General features: G+C 30.3%; 2 protein-coding genes across 2 annotated transcripts; one reads left to right on the top strand and one right to left on the bottom strand.

The window, feature by feature from the left end:
• Positions 1-262: 262 nt before the first annotated feature.
• Positions 263-3490, top strand: LOC106426228 (transcription factor bHLH93). The gene is made up of 4 exons (XM_013866943.3): positions 263-1244; positions 2524-2706; positions 2860-3027; positions 3132-3490. Exons 1-4 carry the CDS (start codon positions 606-608, stop codon positions 3216-3218), a joined length of 1077 nt encoding a protein of 358 aa, XP_013722397.1. The 5' UTR covers positions 263-605; the 3' UTR covers positions 3219-3490.
• A 4410-nt stretch (positions 3491-7900) lies between these two features.
• On the bottom strand, positions 7901-9018 carry LOC106405832 (uncharacterized protein At5g65660-like). Its single transcript, XM_048760911.1, has 2 exons — positions 8649-9018; positions 7901-8256 (listed from the first exon to the last, which is right to left on the bottom strand). Exons 1-2 carry the CDS (start codon positions 8880-8882, stop codon positions 8074-8076), a joined length of 417 nt encoding a protein of 138 aa, XP_048616868.1. The 5' UTR covers positions 8883-9018; the 3' UTR covers positions 7901-8073.
• Positions 9019-13117: the final 4099 nt, after the last annotated feature.

Below are 13117 nucleotides of genomic sequence, written 5' to 3' on the forward strand. Positions count from 1 at the left end.
ATATGATTTTTGAGTAAAACTCGATTAACATTCGCATCTTTATTTTTGCATAGGCACTCGGCAAAATAAAAATTACATCGATTTATGTCAAGTCTTGTACCAATATAAATAGCTCATCTACTCATCATAGCTAGACAGAGGTAGAGCCTAGAGCTAACGAAAATGTTTTTTATTATTCGTCACGAGAAATAATTATAAAATGTGTTAATCAAACCAAACAAAGCCACACATTATATAAGGGCATCTTTATTGGTGGGACGAAGAGAGAGAGGGAGAGAGTCCCTTGTTTTGCTTTTTTTTTTTTTTTTTTTTTTTTTGGTCATTAAAGAGTAAGGGACAGCCCTTAATTAAGGGCTTTTCCCTTCTCTTTCTTCCTCGGTTCCCACCCCCTTCCCCTAAGGGATGCCTTAAGGGACCTCCAATACAGATGCCCTAAAGCCCAAATTAAGACGAGTCTTTAATTTAATCAATAGATTTCTCTCTCACTGAAACATCTCTCTGGATTTTATTTATAAATACGCTTACGCTTCATCTTCTTTAATCCACAAAACTCTTTATCTCTCACACACATACACACTGTATTCTCTTCCCCTTATTACAGAAAAATGGAACTGTCGACTCAGATAAATGTGTTCGAAGAGCTTCTTGTTCCGACAAAGCAAGAAACCACCGACAACTACAACTACAATACCAGCATCAACAACCTGAGCTTTAATGGCGGATTTGATCATCATCAGTTATTCTCAAATGGATGGAACATTGATTACCTCTGTTTCGACAATGAAGAAGAAGACGAAAATACTCTTCTGTACTCATCTTCTTTCATGGACCTAATCTCTCAACCTCCACCGTTGCTTCTTCACCAAACACCACCTTTACCACCACCCTCATCTTCATCTCCGCCGTTAATCTCCTCCACGGCCTCAACATTCGATGACCCTTTTCTTGAGGCCCTACAAGAGATTATAGACTCTTCTTCCTCTTCACCACCAGTGATGCTTCCAACTTCCCAAGAAGAGAGCTTCATTAATCACTCGTCGTATCCATCTCCACTGGTGGAGTCTGATCAGAGCAAAAGCTTCAGTGTTGGATACTGTGGAGGAGTAGTAGAGACAACAAACAAGAAGAACAGCAAAAAACTTGAAGGCCAACCTTCAAAGAATCTCATGGCGGAGAGACGTCGAAGAAAACGGCTTAACGATCGTCTCTCTATGCTCAGATCCATTGTTCCAAATATCAGTAAGGTAAAATAATAATTCTAACGTTTTATGATTTAACCTTTTTGAATAATTATAATCATAATGGTCAAAATCAAGAAAAGATTCTTCCCCTATTTTTTTTAATTAATGGGAGTAATGTATTTTTTTCTATTATTATATGGGCCAATAAACTGATAAAGAGATCAGTCTTTTTAATCATTATGTTCGAACTTAGTTAAATCTCAAAATTTAAACCCTAGCTAACTGTAGTATTTGTTTTATTTGAAGATTTAACGTTTGGTTCAAAAGATTCGTCCTTTATACTGAGTGAATCTTATATTTTAAAACAGAAGTCACAACCGTGATTCATGTGTAATTTAAAAAAAATAAATTTAATGGACATATTCCTAAAAAGTCATATTATATTTAATCTCTAATTTTATCATTTAAATTTTGAGTCTACCAAAAAATTTTATTGGGCTATCAATAATTGAATTTAAACAATAGATCCATTGGATTTATAGATAATATAAATTAAATAGATATAATTTAATGTTGTAATATTATATCTTCATATATTAATTATTTAAATATTTATCGATGTTAAATTTTAAAATTATGAAGATCTTTTTTTAATAACAAAAATCATATTATCTAACAATGATTAATCTTTACTACCTTAAACCAATGAAAACAAATTTTAAACTATATAGTTTATTTTAAAAATTAAACAAAAAATAAATGTTTAATTATTTACTCAATAATATAAATCTGTCAAGTAAAGTTTAATTTTTAAAAAACTTTTTAAATTTGTTAAATGTTACAATATTTTTGAATATGACAATAAAATAATATTTTACTAATCTTTATATAGTTACGATTTTAATAATGAAATAATAATCCAAAAATATATATATAGAAGAAGGTAACAATACATGTGAAGGTTTGAAACAATTTATTCAATGAAAAAAAAACCGTAAATTTATTATGTTTTAAAAATTGATAGACACATATATATTATAATATATACCAACTTAAAATTGAAAACAAAATGTTTATATACAAATAAATGAAAACAAAAACACGTGCGGTTGCGTGGATCGAGATCTAGTTAATATATTAAATGTGTTTTCATGAAAATAGCGTTTTCTATGTTTTCAACATTATATGTTTGTTTTTCTTGTTTGAACCTTTTTTAAGACTTGTTTAATTATCGTGTTCTTACTTTTATGGGAATCTACAGAACCTGTTGAAAAGTAGATATATAAATGTTTAATAATTTAAAAGTTTTTAAGATAATGATTATTGTTTTCTTCAAAATTAGATGGACAGGACATCGATACTAGGGGATGCCATAGATTACATGAAGGAGCTTTTAGACAAAATCAACAAGTTACAAGACGAGGAACAAGAACTCGTAGTTAGCAACAGTTCACATCATTCTAAGCTCTTCGGTGATATCAAGGATCTTAATACAAACGAACCTCTGGTCAGAAACTCACCAAAGGTATAGCAAGAATGAATTTTTTTTTCTTTTCATGTCAGTAATCTTGATTTTTGTAGTTTTACTTGTGAACTGTTACTAGAAATACCCTCGAAGTTTCACAAAATCACCAGTGGATGAAGACTGATTTTGTTAATTTCGTTATGTTTTGGATAGTTTGAAGTGGACCGGAGAGACCAAGATACTCGGGTTGAGATACTTTGCTCACCCAAACCGGGATTGCTTCTATCAACTGTTAATACACTAGAGACTCTAGGCTTGGAGATTGAACAATGTGTTATTAGCTGCTTTAGTGATTTCTCTTTGCATGCTTCTTGTTCCGAGGTAGTAAGAATATATCAAGATAATATATGAATACGATATCCAAATAATATATCTGCAAGGGTAAGATTGATGAGTTTGTTTGTGTTGTGTGTCTGTCTTTATAGGTAGCTCAGCAGAGAGATTTCATCAACTCCGAAGATATTAAGCAAGCATTGTTTAGAAACGCAGGTTATGGAGGAAAATGCTTGTAAGGAGTTATTATGACGAAATTAATGAACCAACATACTATTTATTTAATGCTTTCAAAAAATTAGAAGTTTGGTGTCTATTTCCATTGCGAGCTTGAATTTTCTAGGGGGAAAACATTATGAGTTGTTAAAAGAAGGAAAGAAAAAGATATTTTCTTGGAGATTAGATTTGTAGATGGAGGTTATAACCTTAATTAAAAGTTCAAGATCGAAAAGTGTAATGATGTATCAATGAATAAAATATTGATTAATAAAAGGTAAAAGTTTATACTGAATTCAATAATTGAAATTAGGGTTTGTAGATGACAGTGCAGATGTCTCCGATCAGAAAGATACGTATAATAAACAGCGTATTAATCACAAAGTTTTAATGGCTAATGATGGGAGTGATTATAATGTTAATCCCTGTGCCGTCAGGCCCACCATCACACGCATTCATCATTACATGGTACTGTATCAGTGTATCAACATTTAATCTTACCGATTTTTCATAATTAGGAAAGAAAAAGTTAATTCACAGAAGCCTAAGGCGTAAGCAAATAAACTGGACAGGCCCATAGTTATAATGCTGTATCATTTGGGCCTTGGAAGGAATAGATATTGTTTTTGACTGTCAAGATCTTGCATGGTTTTTGGAAGTAGAGAATAGTTTCTCTCGATTTATTTAATGAAACAAACGGAAACTATAATAATTGGACTAAGAATCATCGCATATTTGGAATGAAGTTAAACTCCCAAGAAAAGGAAAATACTCACACACAAAACATTAGTTTTTAGTTGAGAAATGACTCCACTTGGGCACTATGAAACAACTTGTCACAATAACGCTCACTACCACAATGAAAAGAAGGCTACCCACAATCCGGAAACAAAAGACCATAAAATATGTTCATCTCGTTTTCTTAGTTAGATAATTATACTTGATCAGGCAATGATTAGAAAACTGAGAAAACACAAATCAAAATCTCCTGTAAAAATACAATAAGACTGGTTTAAAGTAGCAAATATCATCAATGCTATATTAGTAAAGTCTAATTACGAATCTTAGTTATGCAACTTGCACAAGTATAGATATTAAGCGTGAACTGTATAACATTTGTCCACATCCCTGTTTCAACATCATCAACATCTTGGTACTAATGATGAAACTTTTTTGAATTGTGGTTTATCCCCACAAGTTGTGTAGCAGCCCTTTTACAATCATGCTTGACAGATAGTATTACAGAAACAATAAAGTCAAAAGAGAAATAATAGAACATATATGAATTGATGGTTACTTTAGTTTTTTAACTATGATAAAAATCTAATAAATTAGAAAGCATCATATAATACTTTCAAATTAATTTTGCTTGTAGATAACAATATTGTCGAAAATACAAGAAACTATCAATAACACGTGAATAATCTAATTTATGATGGATAATAACCTCCAAGAGGTTATAGTCCACAAACTACATTAACTGGCATTATTTAACATCTGAATGCTTTATAATTATTTGGCCAATCCCATGTTTCTAAGCAAACTGTGTGTGTAACACCAAAAGAAAACAGGGGTTGGTATTAATCCATGTTTAGTTTTAAGATCGTATTTAGAGAAAATACACAATCTTTTTGTTTTATGTTCGAAAGTGAAATGAACGATATATTTAATATCATGAGAAATTGCATCCCATAACCAAACAAAAAACTCAAATTAGCTAAATAACCAAAATCCTCTTCTCTCTCTTCCTTTCCCTTCCTATTCCTATTATCCCTCTCTCTAAAAATCTAATTTTGTTTTTTTTTTTGGTTATTTCACAAATTTTCCCTAATATCATTGTAGCTTCCTGCTAATATATAACAAAGAGAGAGAAAAAAGAGAATAAGAAGAATGAAGAAAAATGAAAAAGGTGTCGTCAGAAATAAGGGAGCGATAAGAAATGTTTCCCCGTGTGATTTGATATTCTTCAATCTCCGGCCCGCTCTTGTCTTGCTTATCATCCGTACGTTTTACATTATACTCCGCTTTTCATCCATTTAAATTCATTTTCTTCTAGTTTAATTTAAATTATTTCAATGACTTAAAAAATTTCATTTGACTATTTATTGTTGAGTTATTTGGAAGGTTTTGTATTTTCGAATAGTGATGACAACTAATTCTTTTTTCGTGAAAAAATGAAAACGTTCATGAAAATGCATGTTTTCTTATTTATTAATCATATTATTCAATATTCTCTGCAATTATAATCCTTTTTTGGTACGCATGTTAAATGAAGTTGAAAAAGTTGTTATGACGAAATTCATATACATGTTTTATATTTTTCAAAAAAAAACATGTTTTATATAATTTCCCAGCTCTAAAAACAAATAAAGAAATGAAATGGCATGATCCCTAGGTTTCAGCGGTGATTGCGGTGCCCTCACATGCTTTCATATGACTACACAGTATAATAAATTTGTTTTTCATGATAATATAGTATTTTCAACAGGAATATATAGAATAAAATCTACTCTCTCTTTTTTTTTTACAACTCTAGTCAATTAATTATACGAGTTTTCCTCCATCTGTTACACAAACAAAATAATTCGTAAGGCACGAAATAAAGAAACATCGTTTTAAAAAGGTAGCTTAAATGATCCATATTCCTTTTTCTTAACTAATTGAGCAATATTCTTTTTGTTTTATAATAGGTTTAATTCATAAAACATCACATATAACCATTTGTATAGAATAAAACTTGAGATCAGATATACTGAAACAAGATGCTTTCATGGGATTGTAAGCAAAATATTTAATTTTGTTTTAGTTTAATTTAGCTAATTAATTAATTTTAAATATAAATTTGAATACTCATAAAATAATATGGGATATGAAAGTTTCTTTATAAAAAAAAAATATCTTAGCTGAAAAATTCTATTTACTCTATTCTTCAATTTTTTTAATTTATTTTTGGTGACTTCATAATCACTTTGATTTCTTAGCACGTAATGTATATAACAAATATTTAATACCAAAGCTTTGTTAGTAGATATTTATAAATTTATTTGCCAAATAACAAAAAAAAAGATTAATTTTTTAATAAAAGATTAGAGAGAGATAAGAAAATAAATAAAAAGAGAGATGATGTTTTTGGTTAGATATCGAATTTATGTTTTTTTTCATGGTTATAAGATGCAAATTCTTTATTAATGGGCTTATGGAATACCAACACAATAAAATACCCGTAAACAACAACAATTTACAAAAATAAAATAAAACGGTTGTTGAAGAACCGCGAAGCATAGATAACGTCATCAAAGGAACCAATCCCAGTTTTGTACTTTGCAGTATGACTTACTTGACACAAGCACTGATTACTTTGCATTTTTCGTTTTTTCTAAAAATATACTATATGGAACTCTCCAAGCATTTTTTTTTCTTTTTATCACGATGACTCTCTGCAAGCATTTAATAACTCATTCGAGAGTGAATTTAGTTAGTTCTAACATTTTCTGGTACTATTATTTATGTCGTTTGATGGGTCTGATATTTGAAACTTGATATGATAAAAAAAGAGCTTTGATTCGAACTTTCGACCTGACCTAATTTATTTAACATTTGGTGTTCTCTTTTTTGTTGTTGTATAATTGATAATTAGTGGACTTGAGCAAAAGGTAAATCTCTATCGATCAGATTCGGAAGTATTTGGATTAGAATATTAGGATAAACCAATGCATTATAAAACTGATATTCAATTTAAAATGACAAATCAGCAAAGTATAAGAATAATATGTATATGTATAACAGTGAATTTAGGTCATGAAGTGGATTGTTAAATTGGAGGGGTCAGTGGTGGGGATGTGTTTTGAGCACTTGGTTAAGAAACTTGCTAGTGACGTCAATTTTGGATTCATAACTTTAGTGCCAAATTTATGAAGTTTTTTATATTTTGAGTGACTCGAACTTTTTTTCTTTCTTTTTTTGTGTAAAAGTGACTCGAACTTTATTAAAACAAAATGGTTATGACCGAAATAAGGGTCGTAATTAACGGAGAGCTATATTGTTATCTTCGTCCGTCCATACTGTAAATGTAATAATTAATTAGCTCTTATAGAATGTTTACTATGTTCAATGATTAATCATGAGGTTTCTTGTTATGACGCACAAGCTTTGCAATTTAATTGATATGCTTGTTTTCCATTTAAAGTATCAAGCGTGGTTACAGAAAACACCTTTTTAAAATTGGACTACTAATAAAGAACGGAAATGTGAATATAAATACAATCTGCGCTATTTCTGGTACAATTCAAACAAATCTCGAGATATCCTAAATTAGTAGTAATCTATAGTATTATTTTGGTAAAAACAACAGTATTACAATAAAAATATAATAGTTTTTTTCGGTTAACGTCTATTTCATACAGTAAGTATTTGTAATTTTCTATAGCCAAAGGACATATAATTGAATCAGGACATCGACATCGAAAATATCGTCCGACGAAACGTGCCATGTGTTTTGTTGTTGCATACAGCATTCATAGATAAATAATAGCTCAAATCGATGAATAATATTCACCATTAAAAACAAAATAACCATGTAGTTTTACCTCAGTTTTAAGTGTGCGAGTTTATAATTTTTTTTAACCAATCAAACAATCATGTTTTAAAAGAATAACATCTAACTACATCATTAGTTGATTAATATAAGTGTCATTCTCTATAAAAATTTCACACAATCAAACCACTTCATAATGTTGCCAACTGAATACATAAATAATAAATCAGAGAACAAAATTAAATTTATAATAGTTTCAAAAAAAATTTATGATTTACATGTACATCAAAACGAGATATTTCGACATTTTTCCTCCTTTGTGTTATCATTTAGCTAAATTAAATCTAACAAAGAGGAATGGGAAAACGCGGCGGCTTAACAGGTGGTGAGAACGGTGGACTTTGGACATCAACGGTGAGGTTCTCTGGCCGAGGTGGTGCACACGGACACGGCAATGCTATAAATTTAGGCGTATTATCTCCAGGCATCACCACCGTTATGCTTAGATCCTGGGGTTTCTTCACATCCTGTTCACAATAGTTATTTTTAGTTCATAATCAACTCACTAGATTTATATTTATATTTTATTTTTACTTTCTACTTACTAACTAAATTTTCAAAATTCAACTTCTGGTCCTTAATAAATTACAATTTCATCAAGATAGTAATGTATTCCATATGCTTTCACTTACTTTTCGATTTCTAAAATATTTATAAGAAACCCTATTTTGTATTTACTCGAAAAAAACGTGAACTTTTTTTATTAAATTTAATAGTAACTAAAATCTTTCAAACATACGAGTTTTAAATCCTCGATGAGAAATGGAAATAAAATGTTGTGGCAAATATGTTTTCCCTTTTTTGTGTTGGTAAAATCGAAATTTATAATAATTTCAGAAAATGGGAGAGGAGACTATACCGGAAAAGGGGGTCTAGGTTTGAACGGAGAGGACTCTATGTCGGCGGAGGGATGACCAGAGGCATTGGCCAAAGAACGGCGGAGCGAGCGATGTTTGTCCCAATGGTAACAGCAAGAGAATATCCCGGAAAGGCTGAAAATGATTATGAGAAGCAGAGCTGTGCCGAGAGGGAATCCTAGTGACGGCCGAGAAGCGTCCATGTGAGGCGGCGAGGATCCTTGAGTGTTCTCCATCTAAGCTGGCGATATAACCGAAGGCTGAGATTGTGAGATGAGTTTGTTCTCTCATGCGTTAGACAGATAAACAGAGAGAAGAGAGAGGGAACTTGTGTGAGTTTGGAGAAGACAGGGGACGGGGAAGGAGAGGAGATATTGAGCGCTTATTTATAAAAGAAAATTTTCACTTTTAATTTAATTTATCTTACTACTATTATAAATTTATGGCCTCAGTAGAAAAAAAAAAGCAAAAATGCTGTACAATAAAGTTGTCACTTATCTTTTTCCATTGAAAATTTTATTCCCGTTAGCTATTATATTATTAAAGGATGAATTTCTTAAAAAAATGCATAAGGATTTTATATGTTTCTTGACTTTGCTGAACCATTTCTATTTTATAATTTGTGATGTTGCGGTAGATATTATAAATGAACTTATACTGAAAAAATAAGTTTCACTGTCTGAGCTAGAATTATTTTTAAGTGAAATATCATTAGTCTAATATGTTAAGTTAGCAAAAAATTTATTCGTTAGAAATGTTGATAGGCATAATATTTGAGATATTTACACAAAACAAAATTTTGGAAGTAAACTTTTGGTATCATTATTCATGTTTACTTTTCCGATTTATAAACAATTATTTAAATAAATAATTAAAAGAATTTTATTTTCGAGTTATACATTTTTTAAATTTGAAAATTTTCATACAAAATTATTTTTATTCGAATTTTCTTAAGAAACTATTTTTAAAATTTCATTTATTTATTAAAACCCTAAACTTCAGCCTCTAAAATCACAGCTCTCAAATTTAAACAAAAGTCTAGATTATTTAACATTAGAGTTATAAATATTTATTTATCTGTTTAAAACTAAAGATAAATGTAGTTAAAGCAAACATGAAAAGTGATACTAAGAATATGCTAATTTAAGCAATTTCTAAATTTTTAAGTATAAAAAAACAAACCAACATGAGATTAATAATATTATAAATAATATAATAAGATGAAAGAATTTAGTTAACAATCATTTTTTAACTGGCTTTCTATATTTTTTTGTGTTTTTATCAATACACCCTTATGTTTTCTTAAAAGGATATAACAACATATATTGTGACCTGAAACAACATATAAGAGTATCTCCAACTATTTATATATCATAAAGTAGATTTATTGAAATATATGATTCTATAATAATTTGTTTTTATTTATATGAGTAAATGTAGAAAATGTTATTTTACCTCTATATATAATAATTGAAATAGCTTTTTCTTTATTTTCTTTATAAATAATGAGACTCTATTTTAAATATATACATTTCTATAGATGGATTGAAGAGAATTTACCTAATAATGAAATTATGTTTTTGGATAGTCTTTGAATGTACATGGAAAGAGGAGAGAGGGAGGCTGCCTGTACGGAGAAGACGTGGACTTAAAGCTCCACCATGTTAACGTTTTTTGCCTTTGTTACCTGACCTAATCTTCGTTAATTACCCTAATCATACTATTATCTGCGCTAGCTACTCCTACAAAATATAATAGCTTAAATTTCCGTTGTATCTGTTTTATAAGTAATTATTTACACTTCCAGAAAATTCAATTTCATGTTCTCTTGTGTATGAAACCCACATTGAAAAAATTCTTCACATCTATGCAATGCGCTCTCACATGTTTTTGCGGTTTAGATACACATCAAGTCGGACTAGAAAGAGTTCATAACATAATTCTATTATTCTTTTTAAAGTTAAAGACGAAGAAAAATCGCTATAGTTTTTGTTTTTTGTTTTATGCAAGCAATAACGAATAGCGTTAGCTCGTTGATGAGTTTATACATTTTATAATACTCTTTGGCGTTTTTAAATACGATGAAAAGTATATGCTGGGTACGGGTACTATTATGCTACCAAACCAAAACAATTATCACATGGTTTGTCTCTATTGAGATCGATTATTTTCAACGATTACAATAATTCTGATAGAGATTCGTACATCACTTAATATAATATGTATCCTGACGTGATAAATATATATAATTATTTTATTCATAATGTTATGGCCGAGATTTTAAAAGCCTTTAACATTTTTAGACTAGGTTTAACATAGAGAAATTTCAATAATTAAACGTCATATTACTTATGATATTTAAAAAAAATTGGAGGGCGTTGACAAAAAAAAAATTGGAGGGCAAGACAAATATTTCATCGGATGTGTTCAGATCTGCTCTTGATAATGTAAATGCCATAAGCAAATCCTAACGACAATTTGGCCTAGACATGTTAGTGTGATATAGGCATATAGCTAAACTTCTACTCTATATGAAAACAAATTAATATAGGCATATAGCTAAACTTCTACTCTATATGAAAAAATAAAGCCTTTTTTCAAAAAAAATGAAAACAAATTAATACCATTTTATGGTCCTGTGCATTAATTTGTGTGGGCGCGTGCTAACAAGCACACCCAAGTTGAAACGATTGGAAGAGAAGTTGAGTACGAGTTCCTTGATCATACGAACGTCCTTTCGTTTTTGTATTCGTTGTTTGTAAAAGAAAAATATACAAATCAAAATGAAAAAGGTGCTCTTTTTTTTTTAAGAAAACAAACAATAAGTTGTGGTAATTCTGTTTATAGTATAAATTGCTGAACTTCAAACCGATAGTGTGGAATTGTCGAATTATGTTTGGTTCCTACACCGCCCAAGACAAACCAGTCCCCACTTGGTATATTGAACCAACTGAAAAAGAAATTCCGGATGACTATGAAATAACTTAACTTACGTCAAATGTTTGGGACTTTTGCCGGCACTGAGTCTCACCCTCTTCTTCCTTTTACTTTGTCAGTTTGATTATTTTTATTATTATTATTAGAATATAGATTTGACATTTTTATAAGAAATGAATAAAAATGTTGTCTAATGAAGAAAACCCTTGCTACTCAAAACTACCACTGAAATTACGAGAATGGACCTGACCGTTTTTGTGGTTGGTCCTTTGGCCTTTTGAGTTTCTAAGGGTCAAATATCAGTCCATGGATTTTAAACGACTCAACAACTAAAAGTACAGAAATCCATGACAAGATATGATCATGGGAATTGCTTGTTTGTAGTATTTTATTATGTTTATGATAACGGTTGACGTGTATGTCATAGCAATATATAAACGTAACATGTATGATCGTTGAATATGCCTAGAAATGATAAAGAAATGCAATATAACAGTAATTAAAATATTTGACCACATGGGACAGTGTCAGTAACCCATAAATACTATTAAAGTCAAATTTAAATTGTAAATTTTACGGCTGCTATACAAATCTAATGAAAAAACAAAAGAGTAGCTGCCGTGTGGAACTTCTATTTGACAATACTCTTTACTTTTCTGACTTTTTTTTAATAGCTGTATTTTTGTTTTTTTTGTGCAAATCTGTATTTTTGTTTTTGCAGTTTTAGTTGCAAATAATGCCAAATTCAGCGAGTCTAAATTTTACGATTAATATTTTTTGCCTTTCAAGGTCTCACAAGTTTTGTAATACAAAAATAAAAGATCTCCCAGTTTTTATTTTTATTTTTTATTTACGTTTCCTTCAGGCTTAAATATTTCACATTGACATGAGAACTACACAATTTCATGCTGCCACCAATCCTTTTCTTATAATGGTTAACAACATTTATTAAGTAAACTACCATTGTTTCTTTGCATTTTCACGCTGTTTGTCCTAATCATTATCATATCTGGTATATATTATAAAACAAAATATTATTAGTCTTACGAGATTTACTTGAAAAATTGAACTAGACTTGCTATTTATATGCGTGTTTCTGTGTCTGAACTGTAAATGGGTCTTGAACTGGTCACCGCCGTTACTTTTAAGGTCAATGAGTGTGTTATCCACTACACAAACCCAACTGACACTTTAATATTACAACTTGTGTCTTTGCTTTCTATCAAGCTAAACTTTTTTTTTTTTTTTTTTGATTAACCTGGGGTATTCCAGGTCCAAGGAAAGGCCCAGACTAATCTCCAAGAGGAGGTGCAGCCCACGGATAGACCCTCTCTCCGGGTATTCAAATGGACCCTAAAGCATGGGCCCATATCCGTGTTGGGTGACCAGGATAATTGTGACTTAGTTTCGCGCAGCAGGTGGATCGAACCTGAAACATGTTGGTGTCTCAGCCCCGTCTCCTTACCACTCGACCACAATCACCCGGTCAATCAAGCTAAACTTCCATAAAACGTTTCTTTTTAACTATCATATT

The sequence above is a fragment of the Brassica napus genome, chromosome A2 (genome assembly GCF_020379485.1).
Source record: "Brassica napus cultivar Da-Ae chromosome A2, Da-Ae, whole genome shotgun sequence".
NCBI classification, from domain to species: Eukaryota; Viridiplantae; Streptophyta; class Magnoliopsida; order Brassicales; family Brassicaceae; genus Brassica; species Brassica napus.